Raw genomic sequence first — 23,879 nt, forward strand, 5'->3', positions numbered from 1 at the left:
TCAGGAAGAGTCTTAGCTAATGGCTAATGTCGTGTTGAAGCGGGAGGAGTTCTCAAATTGATAATTAAGCAATTTCTGAATATTGTTTGGAGCAATATTAAGAGGAGGTGCTTCGCTCTTTTGAGACTTTATGGCTATTAAGTGGAGAAATTGAAGAAGCTATTGTTTGACAAATTAATCTAATTTCAAACCTGACGTGTCTATATAATAGTAATAATAACAGTATTCTAAATATTAAGACGCTTGCATGCAAATTTACTTGGGCTTATGTAAATTATTTGTTAGTGAATATATTTTCCATAATAATAAAATAATTCAAGAACTGGGAGAAAAAAGTTTCAAAGAAAATTTGATTAAATATACAGACTTTTTTTCTTGGATAAAATATGGAATAAGGTTTAATTAAATTTCATTTGAAATAGTTTAAAAGCTTGATTAAGTAAAGAATATATGTTTATATATCAAATTGATAGCTTATAAATACATGAATTTATTTATATTATAAATATAGTAGATTAATACACATAATTATTCCCAAAATTTTACTATAAGAGAGATAGAGATATTTTGAAGCCATGATGAGAAGCAAGAGATTGAGTTATATTCCAACTTTTGAACATGAACATAATTTTACGAGTGATGATTTAAAGCTGGGGGTGAAAGATCAAGCTATGGAAATTGATAATGACTGTGGTTGTGATAACTACGATTTGGTTACTCGTGACAATACTGAGAATGAAAGGGAGGATGGAGAAATTGAAATGGTGGATGAGGTTGATGAAAGTGAGCAAGCTGAGGATCTCTACAAGGATATTGGTGATGATGATGATTTTGATGAAAATGACGAGGGAAGCGATACGGTTTTCCCACTAATTTCAGAACCTCTAAGGACTTTTGTGACAGTAAATCCTGCGACTCTTGAAGACGAGGAGCTTTGGCCATTATCTAGTTTGAAAAGCTTATGTGAATATGTGGGACTTTCAGTCAAGGGAAATAGGAGGTGTATATTGAACAGGCTCCAGGCTTGGAATGGAGCTCCATTATCAGGAGCGGGGCATCCGGATTCGTATGACACACGTTCAGCAAGATTTCATACTGTTCCAATGGTATTTTTGGAAAAGAATAAGATAGATCAGAGGAGTAAGACAGGAAGTTGTTTAGAAACTAGGAAAGAAAAGGATAAGAGTTCTTTAAGAATGAATGATTCTTTGAATAAAGGCGTGAATGTTAATGAAAATCGTGAATTTGATGAGAATGAAGGCAGTAGTATGAATCTTAAAAGCTTTCATTCTCCTTGTATTATTAAAAAGATGGAATCATTAACTTCAACCCCTGTAACATCTTCCAGAAGAGAAATAAAGTCGTGTTTGAATACTACAAGTACCCCTAGAAAGAGATCAACGCACACTTCCAAATCAGCTGGAAGAATTTGCTTTTCACCTTATAACCATGTAAGGGTTTTTGTATCAAATCCAGGTGAGAGAGAACTCAATATGGATCCTGATTCCATTTTAAGGCTGATTGACGACTATGATTATGAGTTTGAGGAAGATGATGATCGGCTTTCGGGGGGAGCTTGCCATACAAATGAAAGTAATATAGAGAGTGATTTTCAAAATAAGGAGACTTATTTGTTAGTTAAAAAGGATTATGTTGAAGGAGAGAACGATAAAAAGAGCAACTTCTGGAATAATCCTGCAAGTGTTTTTACACCAAATGAGTAATTAGTTGGTTAGAGGCAGTTTTCAGAGCAAATCCACGTTTAGTTTTGGTAGATGAAAAGTAACTTGTCGATTAATAATATATCAATCATTTGATAACGTTTTAATTCTTTGGTAATCTACAATTAGGGATGAATAGTACAATTAAAGAAAAATTAGTAATTAATATCTACTTTTTATAATTGGAATAGTCTATTGTTTATCCTTTTTATTTTCTTGATCATTCTTATTAAGTTGTCTTAAAGCGTCCTGAATTCTCGGATCATTAATATCAACTCCTGGGATTCCTTGAATAAATCCTTCAATAGAGTTTGAATTACTTGAATTTCCAGGTTCAGCAACATTTCCTTGGTTAGAGTCTGTAGAAGCATTGGATGTATTTTCAGAGGAGGTCGCACCTTGTTGTTGATTGTTGCTATCAGTGTTATTTGTAGGATCATTGCCAGAAAAGTCTTGGATAGAGAGCAGAAGAGCTTGTCTAAGCTCATCATCAACCTCCATGGCATTAATCTCATTAATAGTTGGGATAGAGTCAAAATGATTGGTTGTTGAATGCCCTTGTGTGGGGTTTCCAGGCTCTGCAGATGAAGAGTTCCCTCCAGAATTACCTTCAAGCCTCATCTGACGGATTCTTTCCTCCTCCATAGACATTCTGAGTGCCATATAAAGCTCAGGATCAGCGTTAGGGTCAATTCCAAACTCGAATCCAGACGTATCTCCAGCAGCTGCGCCAAACCCGTCTGCATCAACTCTAGAGGAAGCTCCTTCTCCAAGCACAATAGGAGATGCCATAAGAGCATCAGTTAAGTTTGTAGGAGCAGCAACCTCAACAAAGTTGCTAGTATTGTCATTATTTGCAGCATTTACCAAGGCTTGGAGCCTTTCCCGATTTACAAGAATTTCTCCAAAGCTAATGACATCGATAGAAACATTATTCTTTTTCAAAACTTTCCCAAGCTTTTCTAACTGTTTCTCTGTTAATTCATCCTCTAGTGGACTACCTACAAAACAAACAATTCTTTGCCTTAGATTCTTATTAAGCCTGTGCTTAAGAGCCAATTGTGCAATTTGTATTCCTCTAAGAAGATCAATCTTTCCGTTAAGTCGAATACCATCCATTGCATGCATTGTCTTACTTAAATCTGACGTTGGTGTTACCCTCAATTCAATTCTTTCGCCTGCCATTGATAATATTCCAACAAGATTTTCAGGATTTTGTTGAGTTTTGATCCCAGAAATAAAGTTTGTTGCATCTTGCTGTTGGAGCATTCTTGATGTTCCATAGTCTCCATTTCTTGAATAGTTTGAATTATCCAGACAAATTACTGTTGCTTCCAAAGTCATTGCTAATTTCTAACCTTTTCAATTTACTCCTTAGTTTCTTTTCACTCAGCTCTTCCTCTAAACGTACTTATACTGAAGTTCCGTCAGTCCAAGGTTATTTCCATTCTATTTATATATTGATTTATCCCAAACTGATAAATCTCGTAAATTGTAAACTATCTTATTTTACAAGTATTAATTAAAAATAATATTCAACTCCCCTCAAAGCGCCAAAAAATTGTGTATAAATTAATTATTATTTTAGCAGGAAAAAAAAAATTGCATAATAAAATCTAATTAAGATTTAGAAGCTAAATGAGTTAAAAAATATATATTAAATAAATACAAAAACTGCAAGGGCAATATTGTTTAGAGCTTATTCTAAAATTGCCTGAATTTAGATTTGGACCTCACTAGGCATTTTTACCGTATTTGTAGTTTAAATTTATTTATTGAGAATAAATGGCTAAATTCTAGTTGAATACCAGATAATTATTGGATTTATGCCAAAATAAACCATTTAACTTCTCTATTTAATATGATTGGGCAAATTATTTAGTAGGAAATGTGCCCTTTATTTTCTTTTTCGAGTATTTTTTTTGGGAAGTTACATATTTAGTAGGCAGGTTGAGAACTTTAAACCTTGGAAAAGAGTATGGCGGTAATCGGGGAATTTTTTTTTAATTAAAAACATTTTAATGAATATATATTTTTATATTAATATTTATAGGTTTAATAGGCGTTAAAAAAAAGAAATATTCTTGGGACGAGAAAAAATAAATTTATTTATTACAAGCTTATCTAGGTAAAAAAGGAATATTTTGTAATAAATCAACAAATATTGAGGCCAATATATGGAGGAAGGGAATTTTTAGTTATTAATTAAAAGCGAGTATTTATTAAGATATATCTATTTAAAAAAACCAGATAACGCCATTATTATTAAACATTATTTAAACAGCTGAGAGTTTGGTAAATATTTACTAGTCATATTTAGTGAGCTAATATGGGATCATCAGATAGTAATAAGGAATCTCAAAACCAACAATATTTGATAGTGGCATGTGCCTTGACTGAAAATAGTAAGGATTCGATTAAAGATGAACTAATCAGGAGCTCAAAGAGCATTAGTTCTAATGTGAATGTTTTGGATTTTGACGTTCCATTTTCACTGAAGTTCGGAGCATTTGATGATTTAGTCAAGCTAGTGGATGATTTAGCTAAACATGATACTGGTGTAGAGGTGGTTTTGAGGAGAGTAGAGAGGCTGGGTTTAGAGCTAGACCCTGAAATGGAATTGAGAATTATTTGGCAAAGAAGTTCATATACAATTCAACAATATTTGAGGAGCTTCTCCTGGGATCATGCTAAGTTCCCTAAAGAAAGATCAATGAAGGAGAATTTGGCAGCATTGTTACAATCAGTTTCTAAGTTGGATACGGACTTAAGAACAAAATCTGCTCAATTTAACGAGGTGAAGACTTCGGTTCAGAATAGTTTTGGAAAAACAACAATTCCAGGATCTTCAAATTCAGGTAATGGCATGGAAAGCGTAGCTTCTAATACTAGTGCTGGCAATTTAATAATACCTGGCACTTTAAATACAAAAGACTTAACTGATGTAATTACGCCAGAATGTATTGAAAGTGGAGACATTGTAGATACTGAACATATTCTTACTGTTTTTGTTATTGTTCCAAAAGGAAACAAAGAAAACTTCTTGAATAATTATGAAAGCTTTGACAAATATGTTGTTCCGAAGTCTGCCAAATTCATCCCAAGGATTACTGACAAGGATGGAAATGAAATTGCTAGAGTTTTAATATTCAAGTCTTCAGTTGAGAATTTTAAAACAAACTGTAAAAATCATAAATTTGTCGCAAGAGACGATTTTAAATACTCACAAGAAAAGTTCAACCACTTAATGAGTACTCGTCAAAGGCTTTTGCAGGAGAAAGACAAACAAGAAAAGTACCTTAAAAGAATGTGTTTTGCTGGATTCTCCGATATTTTCATTTCTTGGATACATGTTAAGGCTATGAGATGCTTTGTGGAGGCTGTATTACGCTATGGAGTCCCACCACAATTTGCCTCATTTATGATTAGTATGGACTCAAATCAGTCAAAGATGAAGAAGGTTCAGAATTCCGTAGAGAAGGTATTCACTGAAATGGGTAGAATTGGCGCCACATTCAAGTCCAATGAAAAGGATGTTGATGACGAATACACACCATATGTATTTCTGCAATTCTCTCCATATCAACAGTCTCTTTGAGTTTTATATTCACCACAGAGTTTAATCTATAGTAAGGAGTGCAGATGTTGCAATTCGGATAGAATTTTATCAGTTCGTTTTATAATAGACAAATATTTTTTAATACTAATATTTTTTTAACTTTTAATATCCAAACTAATCCTTACTTGATACCTATACTTATATTTATCTACTATTTTGTTTTGAGCCTAATTCTAACTATTTTTGCTTTCAGAATTTTAATTTGAGTCTTCATTTGAAGATGCTGAGGCTGAAGATGGAGACCAAAGTATATCATAGTTTCTCAGCATTTGATGGCTGTGTTCGACAGTTTCTTTGCCATTCACATTGTTCTGATCTCCATTTGCTCCATCTTCATTGTCGTCTCTGTCAGACTGCAGGATATCTTGACTAAACAAGAAGTAGTTTCCAATCTTATTCTTGTTATAGTTATTAGTTTCCATATCAACAGAATTGAAATGATGACTTTCATTATTCTCTGGTAAGTCAGTAGTGGTATTTTCATAAAGAGCTTTAATTTGTTGACGAACCTTTTCTTGCTGTCTTCTAATTCGTTCAATTCTCTGGGCTGTTGTATTACTTTGCTGATTCTGGTCACCAATAACTTGAGTTTTTGCAGACTCAACTGGAGTGATAATGTTATCCTCATAAAAGTCTGTAACACATGGCTGAGTCTCCTGCTTAGATTTGGCTTCTTTTAATACTGAAATCCAGGGTGTATCTATATAAGCTTCCAATACGTTGATAAACGTAAAGATGGTCTCCTGTAAGTTGAGTAAGTCTCCATGAAAGAGTTGTAATTGATCTGAAAGCTTGAACTCTTCATCATGGGTAATGCCCTTTTTAATTTGTTCGATTCCTTCCTCAAATTTAAAGTTTCCTTTGCCAAATTTAGAGGGAATGTCTCGATTACACCAATCAGGAACTTTGTTCTGCTCAGTTTTCCTTGGGTTCCCCACAAAAGTCCTCTCTTTGCTAATTAAGTTGTAAAGCTTTCTCATCTGTTCATTAAGCACGATACTAATACTCTCCAGGTTTGAAACTGAATTCTTTACTTGTTTACATTGGTATCTAAACCCTTCAAATGAAAACAATCCTCTTTTACATTCAATGCATAATAACTCAACAATTATATCGGGTAGCTCAATTCCCAAACCCATTGCAACACTTAGCTTATCTCTTTTACAAATCATACACTCATTGGAGTCTCCAAAATTTCCAATCCCCCCTTTTGGGGACTTTCTCTGATTATTCCCAAATAATAAATCATAAATTAGCTCTTGCTTTGCATAATTCCTCTGACTCTGCATCATGAATCAAAGTATTCCAACAGAATACGGTTTTTACCCCCTTTTAGGAAAAGCAGAAATTCTGGAGAACTTTTTTCGGGTTAAATTGGTTTATTTATTTTTTTTTCATGCAAACCCCATGCAGGGCGCCACTATATACACACTGAAAAAACTAATTTAGCTCAAGACGAATTAAAGAACAAAAAATATTGCCTGGGTCTCGAGAGCTAACCAATTGTATTTAAAAATATACTTCAAAAATAATATCTGTAGAGAATCATTGGCTGTTTTTACTCAGAACAAATCATTGTTTTTTTGCTGCCTTTTAAAATTCAACAAAACCTATATTGTCTCATATTTAGCCCGCCTATGTGGAATTATTACATGCAAAGTAAATTTAAGTATAAATTTTGAAGTAAATAAAGAAATAAATTCATTTATAAAAATATTGTAAACTATTTGGGTTATTTTCTCTTTTTTTACGAGCAATATAAAGTTAATATTTGCTAGTTTAGCTTAATTATATATATTCTAATATAAAAGGGATTCTGGTGGTTAAAGCAGCATAAATTGGGAGCCTTTTTGATTAATAGCCGACATTTCTTTACTCATTTAAAGAGGGGAAGAGTTGATTATTTTTTTCTTTAGAATTAGTGGTTCGTAAATTAGAATGTAAAAATAAACAACTAATAAGAATGAATACTCCGAGTAAAAAGAATACTCAAGATAAAGTCAGCGATGAATCTTTATTAGGCTCATACTACAGACTAAAGTCTTATAAGAAGCTTACTAGCAATAAGAAGAACTCTACAATAACTGGGGAAGTTTCCAATCATAGTTTAGACGAAAATGCAATTTATACAACTCCAATCAGAAGCTCTCGAAGAATAAATTCTCGCACGAATAATGCAACAGAAGAGCCTAATCTTTTGGATTATTCCCCTAATTCCGCGAATGGGAAAATTTTAGTTACTCCTAACCCGTATATTAGAGATGATATTGTTGAGGAATTGCTAAATGATATGCTTTTGAAGTATAAGGATAAAATTCAAATAATCAGTTTTAATAAACAACCTCAAATACTTGACCAGATTAATAAAGACGAAATTGAAGATTTATATACAAAGTTTAATTCAAAGTTACAGATTAACGATTCTGATACCGAGACAACAAATCTTTACGAAAAAGATGGTCTTGAGAGCCAGGAGGAAATTAAATGTGAAGATGAAAACCAAGAAAAAAATCTAGAAGTAGGAGATGGAAAACTTGAGCCTATATTGCCAAAATTAACGGGGAGAAAGGAATACTTTGTATGCAGAAATAGGCCAAGAAAGTTCATTGGGAGAAGTACGGGATCTGGCTCAATACAACATAATAATCAAGGAAAATACGAAATTATTGCAGAAAATGAGTATTGGATGGTTGTAGAGTTCCCAAAGAACAGTGCTCTATATAGGAAACACAGTTGTTCACGTGTACTCACTCAAAAGAAAATATTTGGGAGCCCTGTAAATTGTCCAGCAATACAGTCTATTGACGAGTACAAAACCCTACACTCAGAACTAAAACAATTACTAGAACTTAGTAATTACTGTTATTCCCCAGATTTGTTTTAATTGAAGCAAGGCCTATTTTTGATAACTAATTGCAGGATCTTTTTAGTATTGAGTAGTTTGACAAGGTGAAGAAGTCACTACAAGGTAGAGTGAATCCGATTTTTTTTACAAATAAATACCTACAACTTTCTGTACCAAAAAATAACTAAATTAAAAAGGAAAATTTTTATTATTTTAAATATTTGTGTGCATGTATAATTAATATTTCAAATCTCGCACCTTTTAAAATCCTTGTAAAGATTTTAGGCAAAGAAAAATTAATTTAACTAAAATTGTTGCAATATTTTTTTTCTTATTTTTCTCTTCATTTAAGAATATCAGTAAATACTCGCAAATTTATTGATCTTTCTATTATATTGCATAATAATCATTTAATGACAATTTCCCCAACCTTAACAAATTTTCCACTTTTTACCCACATCAACACAATTCCCGCCTTTGTACTAAACGGGGTGGCGCCTTTGAGGCGCGCAGCGTAGATTTTGTTGATATTTCTGTTGCTCAGCTATTAGTTTAAATAAATTTGAGCAAAGGGGGAAAGCTAAAGAAAAAATTGTAACTTTAAAGTTGGTCAATAAAATTATTTTTCTAAGCTTCAAGGCAATATAGAATTAGAGTAATATATTTGCAAAAATATTTTTTAACTCAAGATTAAACAGAAAGGTTGAGAAAGATGGCATTAAAACGAATTCACAAGGTAAGTTTTTGACAGTTCTTTGGCCAGTTTCCCATTTTGTATGATGTAATGCCACTGTAAGTGCTGAGTTTTTTTATTGGGGGTAATTGCAATGGCTGGCTTATTTTTTTTCATAAAATTATTGTATAGCAACAGCCTATTTTCTTTTGGTTTACCCATTCACCTTTTCTTATTGTAATATTGGATATTCTACGTTTAATGCTTACATTTAAGCGTATTAGATGGAAAGAATTAATTAATTCAGTGTGTTTCTTTCCCTCGTTATTCTTACTGCCTTATTCGTTGGAGTACAACATTTCATACTTTTTGGGAGTTCGTCTGTGATTTTTATAGGCTTCAAACTGGCAAAATAACTTCCCTAATATTTGAATTAACTCACCACCTATTTCATATATTTTTTTTTGATAATTCAGGAATTAAGTGACTTAAATAGAGATCCGCCAACTAATTGTTCGGCTGGTCCTATAGGAGATGACATGTTTCATTGGCAAGCAACCATTATGGGTCCAGATGATAGTTCATATGCTGGTGGAGTATTCTTTTTAAATATTCATTTCCCTAGTGACTATCCATTCAAACCACCAAAAGTCAACTTTACTACGAAAATCTATCACTGCAATATAAATTCAAATGGAGCAATTTGTTTAGACATTTTAAAGGAGCAATGGAGTCCTGCATTAACTATATCAAAGGTCCTTCTTTCTATATCGTCATTATTAACAGATGCTAATCCAGATGATCCTTTAGTACCTGAGATCGCTCACTTGTATAAGACTGACAGATCAAAGTATGAACAGACTGCCAGGGAATGGACTCAAAAGTATGCTCAATAAATGGCGTCACAGGAAGAGTTGGGGGAGGGAAAGTAATATTTAAAAGAATAGGAAGAGGTGATTGGGTTGAGGTTATATAAAGAGAATATTATATTTTCCTGATATTACTATAATTATCCTTTTGTGGATGGAATGATAATCTAGTAACAGCTCCATAAAAATGGTTTTCATCTTTCCTCATAACCGCTTGTGAAATTGTTAATATACGATTCACAATTGCAGAATTAGGAGAGGGTGATGCTAAGGCTGTCGCTTGACTATTCACATATATATTCCCACTCACTTTTTCTATAAAGGCTTTAAGCAATTACAAGATATTGGGAAAGTATTATCACCATACATTCTACTTCAACTAGAAGAGTTCAATGCCTAATTTCCGCATGAAGACTATTTACATGGGTACATTTACCTATTTATTAAATCAGACTTGGGTTATTGTATTTCATGTTCTCGTATGCTTAATTTATAATTAAAAGTGCGCGGCAATTTATAACTAATTTAGGATGTGGGTTACACACGTAATTTTTACTGCCCACAAACTTATTCAATTGCTTTTCTTCATCTGAAGGGATTGTATATGGGACAGTATGACGGTTTAAGTGGAGGTAAACTCACAGGTTTTTTAGCTTGATTTTTTAGTATGTTGGTGAGTAGTTTGGTTGGTCGAAGTATATATGTGCGTATATGTAAAAGTATACTTGCGCATGTAGGGATTACATGAAGAGATGCGGTTTCAAGTTGATATGGAGCATTCAGCAGGTTTGACTGGGTAATTCATTATTGTGATGTTCCAAAGTGTGAAACATCTTATTTGCTTAGCTCGGAAAACTTGCGTTTTTTCCACCACTTGTGGAAAATTCCATATTTTACTAACCAACACAACTTTCTTGTGTTGGTGTTGACTACTACATTATTATTTACTAACATTATTACTTGTTTAATTTATTCGGTTAATAATGCTTTCTGTCTTCATTGGAACGGAAAAATCATGAGAAATGCAACTTCTATGCAGGTGAGCAAATGCTGACTCGCGAATAAATGAGATTCTACAATTGACTCGTAAGAAATCCGGTGTATCCTTAACTGTAAGGAAATACCTTAAACACAATGAATTTTTAGTGTAATAAATTTGGGTAGGAAGAGTAACTAAGATCTTGCACATTGTTTAAGCTTAATTTAAAAACTAGTTGCTCTGATCTTTATTCGTGAGAGAATTGCATTGATCTGTTTTAAGTGTAATTTAAGTTATTACAAAGTTAATTTTGAATTCAATCATAACTTGGATAATTGCAATATTCGAATTATCAAAATAAGATTAAATAATAATGTCAAGGGTCAAATAATTACTATTCCATCATTATTGTAGTTCTCTACTTAGTTTAGTAAAACTTTTCACCTCCAACATTGTGTTTCTTGCTTAAATTCATTTGGTCTAAAATGTGTACACATAAAGAATTGCATGCGCATGTAATGTAAAAACATTTAAATCCGCAAACGTACGGGGTATGAGAAATGGAATAAGTTTCAGACAATTTCAAAAAAAAATAAGTTAAAATGGATTAAATCTATGATAAATAATAATTATATGTAAGTATTAATTGTTTATAATGACGTTCTTAATATTGTATAAAATATTTAAGTATCTATTAGTAATAAATTAATTATTAGTCTCTTGATATTTGGACTACGTGAGAATTCATTCCATATTGATTAGTAAAATATATGTTTTAGCATGCCATTTCAGTATCTGGATATGACATATTCCTTTGAATAGATCTGTTACTTGAACTTGGGTTTCCAATAGAAAATCCAGCTGCAGAATTCGTATTATTTGTCCCAATAGCCGAATTTATATGTATAACGCCAGCTCCTAGGTTAGAGTTAGGATTATTAACTACCCCAGAAAGTCTAATAGTCGATTTAGGGAGGTCACCTATTGAACTATGATGGATACCGACATTGTTAGAACTTGAAGAAATGCTGACTGAAATCCCTTGTGAGTTGTTTCCATTGCTACTATTACCAAAAGGATCAAAGTTGCCTTCAGTGCAAAGTTCATCAATAAGATCGCACATGGAGGCGGCTTTCCTAAAGTATGAGCTCATCATAAATTGGTTACTTCCTCCGCAATTACTAGCAAGATCGAGTTTATCCGGATCAGTAAAATGAGGTTCGAAATTATCTTGAAATAGTAAATGGCGATCAAACCAAATTCTTCCTCCTCTGCCTCGTCTACGAACAAGCCTATGAGGTTTGCATGGAGTTCTCAGACTTTGTAGAGGCTCCAATCTGGTAAGATCGACCCCATTCTTATATATAGACTGAATATAATTTGGAATTGCAATCCTACAGAAAGCAGGTGAAAGGCCAGGCTGTGATTGGCTTTCCCGACTCTGTTGTTGATACTCTTCATTCAAACTTGCAGACCAAATATTATAAGAATGATCAGGGGTCTGAACCATTGCAACCTCTCCTTTATTGCCATCACTCATTGCCAAAAAGGACTCATCCTTATTTCCTCCATTCTTAATGGCTTCTGCAGGATCTTGTTTGCCAGCACATGTCCTAAAAACATTAAAAATAGAAGAAGTAAGCTGTAAAGAGCCATAGTAATAGTAAGAAAGAAGCGATGTCTCATTCTCCCAAGAATACCTAAGAAGCATATCTAGACTACCAATTTCAGACGATAGCTTTTTAATGAACATACTCAGATCTCCAGGATTCAAACCAGGCGAAAAATCCCCACTTTGGACAAATAATGGGGAGGCTACTGCTAAACCCATAGCCCCTGCACCTGTAAAAAGCTGAGAAAGACAAATTCCTGATCCTGGTCCAACAGAAACATGGGAAGCTCCTCTCATCTCCTTCTTTTGCTGCCTCTTCTGTTGCTTATAGTTCTTAAGCCTATCCCAAATCGGACATCTATAGAATGGATCAGTGACCTCGTGTCGCTTCTGGTCGAAAATACATGTGTCCAGTTCCGCGAGTAAAAGCTTCTTTTCATCTCTCTGTCTAAGCTTCCTAAAGCTTTTCTCAACTTTGCGGAAGTCGTCCAAAAGCCTCTCCAACTTCTCCAAAGTTTCCTTGTTATTCCGTCTTGGTCGTCTTAAGGTCATTTTTTCTCTTACTCGAGGTCTAAAGCACGCATATGGAGATGAATCATGGGGTGAGGTAATTGGCCAGAAATGACGTAATAATGGCTTTCCCAATTTATGACGGCGCATCCTCCAATATTTATAAATCAACAATGCATGCTGATTTTTTATTGATGATAAACCTCTCTCCCTGCATATCTGCAAAGCCTCGTCAAAGCTTATCTCACTTCCTCTACCAGTGCTCTTTTCCATAAAGTCGATCATTTTAATAAAATCTAACTCAGAGACTCCAGCCTTCACATGCTCGGATAAATTCTGCAAAAATTCCTCATCAGCCTTGACCATGTTATAGTGCACCAAAGTCCCATCCTCTAAGCGAATCCCAGACACAAACTCCTTGTGGACTGGAAATCTTATATAGTGTTCAGGCCTCTGAAATGGTATCATCTTTGGAACATTAAGTGGGCAAATCTCCACTGGAGGAACCAGAATTGATGAAGTTGCAGCTCCCGATGAAGAACCTCCTCCAGACGATCCTCCTAGCCCACCTAAACACGAGTTCCCGCCCGATGACGTGGAAGAGCCTGCATGTGAGTTTATATTGAAGTTATCTTTGTCTTTAGAAGTTGAACTCGATGAGGATATTGAGGGCTCATTTACAGCTGATTGTTTTTGTCCCAATTTCTCCTTTTCCTTTGCCCTCATATGATTGATCACCTCCTGGATCCGCTGTTTCTCTTCATCGACTATGTTGCGAATTTCATCAGGCTCAAGTTTGTCATTGTTCTCTTCCAGGGCCTTTTCTAATTGACTAATGGAGAAAACTACTTGGAGTTTTTTCTGTGGGTCCAGTGTTTTTGGTTTCGCATTACGCGTTAAAGTCTGTGACATTCTTTTGGTGTTTGCTCTTTCTTGCTTAAACACTCAAAAGTGGCAAGTGACCAACACTCCCGTTGGGCACTTATATAAAAATTCCTAAGCCAGAACTTAAAACTACTTCCCTTAATCAATTTCGCTATATTAATCTTATTATCTCGTTATATAATATTAAGATTTTAAAAAGATAATTCCTTTCTAGTTTATTCTTGCTTTTTACACCTAATTCTAGACCCATCAAATCTCCACTTGTAACCCAAAATCCAATCCCTCTCCTACTTTCCTCACCAATAATTTTCTTAAAAACCTGCTTCTCACACCCTCTTTTAGCTCCTCCTTTTCCCTTGTAATGCTTACAACACAAATTTTTACCAGACAGTCATTTCTCGAAATCTCCTCCTAAGTCCTTCTACCGCCACTATTCACCACTTCAAAACTTTACTTAAAATAATGATTTAAAAGCTCTCTTGCTGAGCCTCTTTTTCTTCTTCCTATCCTTTCCTCGCCTTTCTTTCTTTTTCCTTATTTTCCCCCAATTTTATTACCCCGGTACCCCGATTTTATTATTGAGACGGATTCTATAATTCCCGCCCGCCTAATTCTCCCTTTATTATACTTGCAAAAAAAAAAATCGTTTTTCCCACATTTAATTAAAATTCTAATTAATTCTATAAAATTCACCTCTTCTATAGCTTCTTCATTATTATTATTTTTTCTAATTCGTCAAACTCTTCTTATCTCATACCTGCTTGAGCTAGAAACTGACCTCTTCATTATTACTAGACTTTATATATGCCTACGTCCTCCCCACACTCTTAGATACACACATAAATTACCGAAGTTAGTTTTAACTTTGAATTTGTACTGACGCTAACACTACTTTAGTTAGGGAAATTAGGAATAATTGTTCTATCTGATTCTACACTTCTCACATTAATCATAGGCATGGATTCTGGCAATATTACAAATTCCCTTCTTGTTTTTAATAAAGAAAAAAAGCAGAGAAATGACTAAATAGATATTAAAGAATTTAGATCAATCATTTAATTTATGGATAAATAAATAAATCAACAAGAAATCGACAAAATAAGCCAAACTCTAATTTTAGGTACTTTTTTGCCCTATTATCAACTAAAAACTTACTTGTATAAACATAATTCATTCTTACAAGTAAAAATCCTTCATTAACTCCTTACCCTACTCCGATATTAATTTAACTTTCATCAACTAATTCTAAACCAATCAATTAATTAGAATCCTCAAATTAGTCATCTTACCAATCAATCGTTCTCCTTTTCATTATTCCACTTAGGAGAAATAAAAAGAAGCCATTTTCTTTATATTCAAAATAATGTAAATACTGGTTGCTTATACATTAATAAACCGCATCATTATTTTTCATATTAATTTTGGCCCTTTACTTCTTATTTTTTGAGCAAAATATTAAATCAAATTTAAACAAAACAACTCATTTCTTCCTCCCTTTTTTTTTGTCAATATGCTCAGAAATTATCCCAAAATTAATCATATTAACAGGCCTCATTTTCTCCAAAAGCTCTAATACAAATAAAATTCTTCCCATACAACAACCAAGTACATTAGATTAATTTTCAACCCTTTTATCTAATATTTATTTGTCCTCCATAAAACTGAAACTCCTAACAATTAACTGAAGGTTATTATTTTGTCCATTTCACCAATCAGCTATACCCCCAATATCATCTGATTACTATTCATAATAATAATCCAAATAGTTCCTTCTCTCCTCTTTTCTTCCTCACACACGCCATTTTCTCATTAATTCTTTTATCCACCCTTGATTATTAAAAACAATTAGCATGTGAAAAAAATGAGTTTGGCGCCAAAACTTTATATGCTCTATTTTTTATTTTACTAAAATAAATAATTTATTTTTTTTAGTAAAAAAAAAATACATTGAAATAACCAGAAGCTTTAAGCTTTCTTTTTTGTTTAACTTGAATAAATCCGAAGCTATCACCCATTATTTTATTGATTAAATAAATAAAAATGGATCAAGGCATTAGTTTAAACCCTCAATTTGACCAAATTGGTAAACAATTCGTACAACATTATTACCAAACTTTTCAAACAAATAGACCTGCTCTTGGAGGTCTTTATGGTCCCCAGTCAATGTTAACATGGGAGGATACTCAGTTCCAAGGTCAAGCTAATATTGTTAACAAGTTAAACTCTCTTAATTTTCAAAGGGTCCAATTCGAAATCACTCGTGTAGATTGCCAACCTTCTCCAAATAACGGTTCAATAGTTTTTGTTACTGGAGATGTTAGAATTGATGATGGACAGCCTTTAAAATTTTCACAAGTTTTCAATCTCGTACCTTCTGGTAACGGCGGATTCATGATTTTTAACGATTTATTTAGACTAAATCTTGGTTAAACAAATAAACTTTTATTATTGTATTGTTCTTTTCGTATAAATTTATTAATTTTGGAGACTTTTTTCGATTTGAATAAAAAAGAAATACTCTTAACATTACACCAACAGAATTAAATCTCCACTTTAATATGAAGAATTTTATTTCAGATAAATTACATTAAAAATAGAAGTGCAGATTTCATATAAATTTAATCAAAGAAAAAACGATTCAATTTGGACCAGAGTATTTTCTCTCTTTTGATTAATTTATTTTTATTTACCCATATCTTTTCATTGATATAATATCTAAATAGTAATATCAATTATTTCCATTACATAAGTGAGAGTTAATAAGAATATTGAATACATATAATACCTTGTAGAATGAAAATTTATTATTATTGACTAATTATTCGCCTCATAGGCCCAATGAGTATTTATAAGTTTCTAATTAGTTCCCGTAAACAGTTTTAGAAGATAGGAAAAAAACAAGTTGTCGACTTCAAATTGCATCTGTATCATTCAAACAAACGCTCTTGCTGTTACTATTACTTGTAACAGTATTAACATTATTTTGATATAAATTGATATTCTGGCACGAATCCAAAATTAGATCATTTGATAATTGCGGTTCAGCCGATGTACCACAACTTGTTGTTGATAATGGCAACAATATACTTTCAACAATAGACTTTCCAGAAACATCACTATGTGATTGCTCTTTGTATGGCTGAAAAGAATATGGCCCAAGAGAACCAGCAGGCAATAAATGACTGCTTTTATTTAAGAAAGTATCTTCTATTTCAGAATAGCACGACCCTAATCCCTCAAACCATGAAGAATATGGAGTATTAAAATCACCAAACTCATTTTGTGGGGCATTTGAAATACAATTATTGCAAGACGAATAACTTGGATTAATTTGATTTGGATGATTGCAACCTAAATTTGTACTGTTATTTCCATTATTGTTATTGATGTTATTATTATTATTGTTATTAGTAGTAGTAGTAATAGTATTATTATTCCCATTAATGTTACTACTATTGTTATTATAACCAGCCTTATTAATATTGTTGTTAGATGATTTATTAGAATTAGTGGGAACTCCTCCATCACTTTCGAATATATTACTATTAACACCATAGTATCTACCACTATTATTAATATTCAATCCAGATGAATGATTCTGAGAATTTCCAGATCTCATATTTGGGGTCAAAATTGTATCATAATTGTCAATACTAGAATAAGGAGTAGATTGGAAGACTTTACCCAAGGGAGAAGAAGATGCAATTGAAGGATGTAATAAATCATCATCTAAATTTTGATTTCCTGAATGACGTTGGTAATTAACATATTTTGGAGTTCTAATATTCATTAAATCATTAACGTTACTTTGATCATTGTAATCATAAATGAATGGATGAATACTATTGTTATTTCCATTTCCAAGATTATTATTCGAGTTGCTAGTATTATTAGTTGAAACAGTTGATTTACTCGATTGAGAGCATGAATACTGATGGAAAGAATTATGACCAATCAAATGGTTTTGGCCGTTATTACAATGAATATTATTATTCATATTATTATCCATTTGATTAGATATTGTAGGATTTTGTTCATCATTAGTTTTTGAGCCACCATTTACATTAGTAGAATTACTTCCTAAGTTATTACTACTATTATTGCTATTGTTGCTATAATAGCACTCACAGCAGTATCCACTCATTCCACTCATTTCAATGTTGGTTTGTGATGATTGAGAATTAAAGTATGTGTGTTCACCATATAAATTTGAAGACTTACTAGCTTTTGTAGATGGTGCTCTCATTGAAGCTGAGTATTCGCAATTAGCTTTTCTCTTTTGGTTGACTCCATTTGATTTTGAAGTAGTTATTGCATGTGCAATTACTGCTGCTGCTGCCGCATTCCATTGTTCACTTGAATTTTCTAATCCAAATAGATTTTGGTTCATATTAGCAACTTTTCCGCCATCAAAGCCGGGTAATAATTCACCATTAATATTGTTAAGCTCAGAATTACCCAAGCCAGACCCATATTCAAATCCATTATATGGAATACTACTATTCCAGTTTGATCCACTATGTTTACCTCCACACTTGTTATTCATATCCACTTCTAAAACGCTAGCCGATGAATGATGTATGTCATTCAACTTATCATTCATCTTCTTAATGTTAATACTAGCAGAATTCTCTCCTTTATTTGAGTTTCCATTTGGTCTGTACAAACTTAACTTTGCTTTTTGTTCTCTCAAATACTCAATAGCAGCTTGTAATGCTTGTTCTAAACCACCATAGTGACGTGGATTAAAACTTTTTGTCACACGCTTACCAGGCTCTGGTGCATAACATATTCTCCAAGTTCTTCTCTCACTACACCAAGTAACTCCAGGATGCCCCGACTGAGGATGAAAGTTTGTACCTCCAGCGCTTGGCATTTCTACAAAACTATTATTTAATCAAAGTGAGTTTTAAAATCGAATTTCTTTATTCTTGAATTCTTTTCTATTTAATAGAATTATCCAATAAAGATAACAGGTATATACGATTATTCCTCAAGACTTTTGGGTTTTGTTTTAATTATTTTACCAATAATTGACAATATTATACACCTATAATCTTAATTAATTATACAATTCTTCCAATATAAAAATTAATAAAGTTAAATTTATTTTTTTCAGTGATCTAATCTCCCAAGTCTTATCTCAGTTATAACAAAAGCTTTGTTTGTTACAAACCTTTTTCTCACACACACTGCTGTTTCAATTTTCTTTCTCTTTTTATAACAAGAGCATAGCCTCTTATTAAACTCACCCAGCTTTTTCTTTTAAAGTTAGAACTTTCCAATCCTTACAAGTCTTCTTCCTCTAATAGTTCACTCAAAAGGCAAAAATCCTCTATATGTCGACATTACGCCGAATGCAACTTTCTATGCAAATGGCGTCTTGTCGGAAGATCCAAGCTTGTCATGTCTTCATGTATTTTTTTTGTTGTCAAACAAAAGGTTTTGACCGAATATGTGCGTACGGAAGTCCTGCCAATTTTCTAGTTTGCTTTTTAATAATTTCTATTGATTTTACCTTCAAATTTTTTTTACTTTTTTTTTTTTTTTAACCCTGTTAATTATTAATTTTCCCACAAATGACCACTAGTTGACATGAGAAGTTTCCCGCCACTTTCTTGCATGTACTAGCTAACGGTATTGGAGTTTCCACATAAAAATATTAGTCATAAATGTTATGGGCTTAATACATGCAAAAATTAACTGATTTAATTCTATACAGAATGTGGGGAAATTTCTGCGAAACCATGTTTCAAACAAATACTAAGTTCTTGTGACGAATTTTTATGTTTAATATAATGTAAAGAAAAATTCATTAAGTCGTTTAAAAAATTAATTACCTACTATATATGAAATAGGAAGTTTTTTATTAGGTATGAAGGAAATTAAATGGGATTTTTTCAATTTTTAACAAAAATATGTTTTATATAGTATATAACTTGACAAAACAATTAAAATTTATTTATATTTATTCTTCAATTTGTAAGAAAAATTAGGTATTGTAAAACTGAAGAATTTCTTAACGTTCTAACTGGGGAAACAAATGAGGCACGAATTAATTTGTCTTTATATTGATTAATCAAATTATAATATTCATTAATAACAAAGAACTTGGAACAAATTATCTTGTCACACAAAGTAAGGCCATGTTTGCTTATAGCATTACTAAGGGATACTCTGAGGTCTTTGACTATCTTCTCCAATTTTTCGGTTGAATCTATTTTGGCTTCCTTTAACTCAAATAATATTAATACTGCTTTACTACTTGAAAAAGATCTCAATTCAAAGCTCCAATAATTGGAGTTAGAATTAGACATCTCTACGTAATAATTTTTATAGTCGTTCATAATGACTGAAATTGGTGATAATTTACACGTTGTATTAAAGGGTAAATAATCGACATACATTGGGATGACTATTGGATCTATTGAGGGATATTTTGAATTTTCAATAAATTTCTGAATGCTTGACCATTTATTAAAACCGCAACTCGTATTATGATTATACTCGTTTATTAGAGATTTAAAGTAATCAGCAACTTCAGATAATGAAATTAGTTCATCCATAGATATCTCAATTATCCATATATGAGTAATGTTAAAAACATCAAATCTATAATTCACATCATTTTTAAAGCTTAATAAATGAGAATTATAAATTGAAGAATTTAAATTGCATCTGAAAGATCTTAGCGAAAGAGAGAGTTCAATGCACAATTTTATATGAGAATCCTCAAAGCTTTTTGAATCCGTCATCTCTAAGAAATTATTAATTTGGCTATAGTTAGGAGCAACACTAGAATGAGGAATCAGTCCATAAATACTTGAAGCCAGTAAAATAGGAGTATCCACAATTGATCCCGATTTGTATTGAAATTCACCCAATAAATTAAAAGATTTTTCACTTGAAACAACTATACAATTTGAAAAAGATCTGGGGATTGAAGTTCCATAGGATGAGACAGACGAGGAACATGATTCTCTAATCAATGTATGTTCATCATTTATAGAGTTTTTGATAACAACAATGTGAAACTTTGAATTGTTTACTCGCTTACTTGTGGTGTAGCTAATACTAATTGAAGGATTCCATTTTACCCCAAAACTTTCCAAGTTTATCATTTCCCAAAGTTCGGATAACTCAGAAATCCCAAAAAATGCTTTTTCAGTTTTAAATGATGGAATAAGTGCATCAAAAAAGACTGCTTTACTTGAAATAAACCAATCTTTGTTACTTAGATTTTCCGAAATAAATTTTGAGATTTTTTCTAAATAAGAATTATAATTCAAAGGATTAAAGCTTAAGTCTATAGTAAACAAAAAAGTTTTATCTGTTTCAAAAACATGTATTTCAAATAAATCATTTGAATCATTCAGATTGTCATCATTTGTTTCAATTTTGTTGCTTTTAATTTCTGCTTCAATTACTTTCTCAGGTCTGAAACTAGCTAACTTATATCTTCCTGTATCACAAATATAGTAAAATAAGCTGTAATTAGGATCCAAAAATGGCAAAACCGCCTTGATTTTTTCAATATTACGCCTCTCTTTTCTTTTCAATTGATATTCCGTTGGCTTCAAGGCATAAACAGGAGCATAAGGGTTTGAGTCCAAACAAATGCTTTGAAAATCACTAATTAAAATATAATTATTTTTAAATAAGTGATTCGGGCCATCTACTGTCAATGATTCATATTCACCTCCTTCTCCACAATAATGGAAATCTTTGCATATTTTATTTTGAATATTGTCAAAATCATCTACACACTCAGAAACCATCTTCCCCAAAAAACTTCCACTCAGTCCAAATGATGCGACTTTTACTATTATACTTCTTAATCCACTTTCTATTATAGAATTTAATAATGCATGTTCTGGTAACATCCACATAAAACAAAAGCTTTGCAACTTTAGTCGATGGCATACTTCTTCAAGTCGGTTTCTTTGATAATTTGACATAACTGCCCCACAGCTTACTCCTTGAATATCTGGAAAGCTTTCTTTAACACTTTTTAAAAGTTCAAATAAGTCTTCTACTTCATCTCCTTGAGTAGTTTTGTAGTTAATTTCCTGATTTATTGCTTTTCCTGAAATTGTTCTAGAAACCAGTGGAATTTCCATACACTCCGAAATAAGCGGAACCAATTCCTTCCCTATGCTTTGATACATATAACTATCAATTTCAACTATATTATCAGGAGTTAAATTTGCCAGTGCTAAAATCTCAAATCCGACAGATTTACAGCACAAAAGGTTAAAAATACTATCCTTTCCTCCGGAAATCAGTCCAACAACTTTCTTTTTCTCCATTTTATTCCCCTATTCAATTGCACTAAATGTATAAAAATCAATAAGTTATCAAGTATTTTTCAGACTGTTTTCTAGTCTCCCGCCAAATGGGAAATATTAATTTTGCATTTTTCTTCCAAAATAAAATAAATTAACCGAACAGAATTTATTTTTATAGGAGAATTAGTGACATAAATATAGGTATCTTTGACGTTCCTCTAATGAATGCCAAGCAAACACATATTTAAAACAAGCTTAAAGTATGCCAAGATATTGGTGGGGCTACATTTATTTCAAAAATATGGGTTCAGTATATGTATTACAGATGGGCCCTCAATGATTCCAACAATTGGACCAAAGAGAGAAATTTTGCTTTACGAAAAACTTACTATTTCTTTATTCAGATTTTTCAGACTGAATGGAAATTTCCCAGTTCACAGAAACGATATAGTAATTGCAAATTCTGTGGAAAATCCAGAAATATTAGTTTGCAAGAGAGTAATTGCTAAAGTAAGTTATTAATTAAAACTAAATACTTAATTTGAGATTTTTTCTTAAATTGAAAATAAATTTTAGGAGGGAGATATTGTAACGGTACTTCCAAATTATACATTGGTATCTAAACTTAATAACCACAACATTCAAGATTTTACTCAAAAATATTCTGCTTGTTTTCAAATGAAAATACCTCCGAATTATTTTTGGATACAAGGGGACAACTTTAATAATTCTAGAGATTCCAGAAACTATGGTCCTATTCACGAATCTTTGATAATTGGAAGAGTAATCTTTAAGGTAAGTGACTTCTGTTATCATTATTATTATTTACACTAGTTAAAATATTTTAGTTATGGCCAAATCCAATTTTTTCAAGACTATCTGCAATGATAAAGAAGATGGAACGAATTAATATTTTAGAAAACTAATATTTGGCTATAATATAATTCAAATATAAATTAGACTAAATTTCTTCCCAAGTTAGCTCGAACCCACAGATTTTGCATTTCTTTTTATAAAATCCACTTTCACTAATTTTTACAGGGGGATCGAAATCATGTTCATGGTAACTTTCTTGCCTTAATTGCCTTTTTTTGTTTTCGCTTTCAAGTCTCTTTTCAATCCTTAACTTTTTTTTCTCGATTTTTTTCTTTTCATTTTCGCTAAGCTCGTTCGTTATTCCAAGTCTCTTATTTATCTTTTTCTGCATTTTTCTGTCTTCAGCATTTGTGGACTCAGCCAATGCTTGTTCTACACTTCCATATTTTCTTACTGCAGCCTCTTCGACCTGAAATTTGTAGTATAACTTCATGAAACTATTTCTCCCATAAGAAGTTGGTTTCTTAACTATTGCAAATCCTTCTCCACTTAAATCTTGAGCGCTTAATGCATAATCTTTCATTGCATTTGTTTGAGTCATCTTGCTATATTCATCATCTTTCCCTTGAATAAAACACTTTCTACAAACGTATATTCCTACACTCTTCAGAGTCTCCTCCACTGCTATTGAAAGATTATTTCCCAGATCGCATCTACAACTCCTACAAGATTGAGACATTTTTTGTTATTTTTGTTGGACTTTTTTTTTTCTTTTTACATTAATACCCTTTGGCGGGAAACTGTTTACATGCATGTCAGTCCATTTATAAAAAAACAACTATTTAAACTCAATTGCAAAAAATACCTAATCATCACTAAAAATTTGTTTTTTTAGCTTACCCAATAACAATATTATGCTAAGCTTATTAAATAACCTATTTTGGAATTTTTTACACGAGATGTAGTTAACAGTAGCAAATAAAGGTGTGGAATAATATAATTACAATAACCAGTTAGTTGAATTAGAATAATTCTTGTCTAAATAAAAATAAAAATTATTAG

At 32.2% G+C, this 23,879-nt stretch overlaps 12 protein-coding genes across 12 annotated transcripts; 6 read left to right on the forward strand and 6 right to left on the reverse strand.

Annotated features, from left to right (window-relative positions):
* Positions 1 to 575: 575 nt before the first annotated feature.
* On the forward strand, positions 576 to 1,724 carry ELE39_002145 (uncharacterized protein; the record flags this gene model as incomplete). Its single annotated transcript, XM_067344995.1, has 1 exon — positions 576 to 1,724. One exon carries the CDS (start codon positions 576 to 578, stop codon positions 1,722 to 1,724), a length of 1,149 nt encoding a protein of 382 aa, XP_067202916.1.
* Positions 1,725 to 1,913: 189 nt separating this feature from the next.
* Positions 1,914 to 3,065, reverse strand: ELE39_002146 (ubiquitin interaction motif family; the record flags this gene model as incomplete). The annotated part of the gene is made up of 1 exon (XM_067344996.1): positions 1,914 to 3,065. One exon carries the CDS (start codon positions 3,063 to 3,065, stop codon positions 1,914 to 1,916), a length of 1,152 nt encoding a protein of 383 aa, XP_067202917.1.
* Positions 3,066 to 4,050: 985 nt separating this feature from the next.
* On the forward strand, positions 4,051 to 5,319 carry ELE39_002147 (vacuolar ATP synthase subunit C; the record flags this gene model as incomplete). The annotated part of the gene is made up of 1 exon (XM_067344997.1): positions 4,051 to 5,319. One exon carries the CDS (start codon positions 4,051 to 4,053, stop codon positions 5,317 to 5,319), a length of 1,269 nt encoding a protein of 422 aa, XP_067202918.1.
* Positions 5,320 to 5,537: 218 nt separating this feature from the next.
* Positions 5,538 to 6,629, reverse strand: ELE39_002148 (uncharacterized protein; the record flags this gene model as incomplete). The annotated part of the gene is made up of 1 exon (XM_067344998.1): positions 5,538 to 6,629. The coding sequence occupies one exon, from the start codon at positions 6,627 to 6,629 to the stop codon at positions 5,538 to 5,540; it is 1,092 nt and encodes a 363-aa protein (XP_067202919.1).
* Positions 6,630 to 7,303: 674 nt separating this feature from the next.
* On the forward strand, positions 7,304 to 8,224 carry ELE39_002149 (uncharacterized protein; the record flags this gene model as incomplete). The annotated part of the gene is made up of 1 exon (XM_067344999.1): positions 7,304 to 8,224. One exon carries the CDS (start codon positions 7,304 to 7,306, stop codon positions 8,222 to 8,224), a length of 921 nt encoding a protein of 306 aa, XP_067202920.1.
* A 673-nt stretch (positions 8,225 to 8,897) lies between these two features.
* On the forward strand, positions 8,898 to 9,754 carry ELE39_002150 (ubiquitin-conjugating enzyme family; the record flags this gene model as incomplete). The annotated part of the gene is made up of 2 exons (XM_067345000.1): positions 8,898 to 8,921; positions 9,335 to 9,754. The coding sequence occupies 2 exons, from the start codon at positions 8,898 to 8,900 to the stop codon at positions 9,752 to 9,754; spliced, it is 444 nt and encodes a 147-aa protein (XP_067202921.1).
* Positions 9,755 to 11,481: 1,727 nt separating this feature from the next.
* On the reverse strand, positions 11,482 to 13,740 carry ELE39_002151 (uncharacterized protein; the record flags this gene model as incomplete). Its single annotated transcript, XM_067345001.1, has 1 exon — positions 11,482 to 13,740. One exon carries the CDS (start codon positions 13,738 to 13,740, stop codon positions 11,482 to 11,484), a length of 2,259 nt encoding a protein of 752 aa, XP_067202922.1.
* A 2,013-nt stretch (positions 13,741 to 15,753) lies between these two features.
* On the forward strand, positions 15,754 to 16,143 carry ELE39_002153 (nuclear transport factor 2; the record flags this gene model as incomplete). The annotated part of the gene is made up of 1 exon (XM_067345003.1): positions 15,754 to 16,143. One exon carries the CDS (start codon positions 15,754 to 15,756, stop codon positions 16,141 to 16,143), a length of 390 nt encoding a protein of 129 aa, XP_067202924.1.
* Positions 16,144 to 16,624: 481 nt separating this feature from the next.
* On the reverse strand, positions 16,625 to 18,589 carry ELE39_002154 (AP2 domain-containing; the record flags this gene model as incomplete). The annotated part of the gene is made up of 1 exon (XM_067345004.1): positions 16,625 to 18,589. The coding sequence occupies one exon, from the start codon at positions 18,587 to 18,589 to the stop codon at positions 16,625 to 16,627; it is 1,965 nt and encodes a 654-aa protein (XP_067202925.1).
* Positions 18,590 to 19,688: 1,099 nt separating this feature from the next.
* Positions 19,689 to 22,022, reverse strand: ELE39_002155 (ATpase; the record flags this gene model as incomplete). The annotated part of the gene is made up of 1 exon (XM_067345005.1): positions 19,689 to 22,022. The coding sequence occupies one exon, from the start codon at positions 22,020 to 22,022 to the stop codon at positions 19,689 to 19,691; it is 2,334 nt and encodes a 777-aa protein (XP_067202926.1).
* Positions 22,023 to 22,226: 204 nt separating this feature from the next.
* ELE39_002156 (signal peptidase I family) lies at positions 22,227 to 22,927 on the forward strand (the record flags this gene model as incomplete). The annotated part of the gene is made up of 3 exons (XM_067345006.1): positions 22,227 to 22,511; positions 22,578 to 22,796; positions 22,850 to 22,927. The coding sequence occupies 3 exons, from the start codon at positions 22,227 to 22,229 to the stop codon at positions 22,925 to 22,927; spliced, it is 582 nt and encodes a 193-aa protein (XP_067202927.1).
* A 35-nt stretch (positions 22,928 to 22,962) lies between these two features.
* ELE39_002157 (RAD14) lies at positions 22,963 to 23,556 on the reverse strand (the record flags this gene model as incomplete). Its single annotated transcript, XM_067345007.1, has 1 exon — positions 22,963 to 23,556. The coding sequence occupies one exon, from the start codon at positions 23,554 to 23,556 to the stop codon at positions 22,963 to 22,965; it is 594 nt and encodes a 197-aa protein (XP_067202928.1).
* Between the last annotated feature and the right edge of the window lie 323 nt (positions 23,557 to 23,879).

The sequence above is a fragment of the Cryptosporidium sp. chipmunk genotype I genome (genome assembly GCF_004936735.1).
Source record: "Cryptosporidium sp. chipmunk genotype I strain 37763 chromosome Unknown contig_23, whole genome shotgun sequence".
Taxonomy (NCBI): Eukaryota; Apicomplexa; class Conoidasida; order Eucoccidiorida; family Cryptosporidiidae; genus Cryptosporidium; species Cryptosporidium sp. chipmunk genotype I.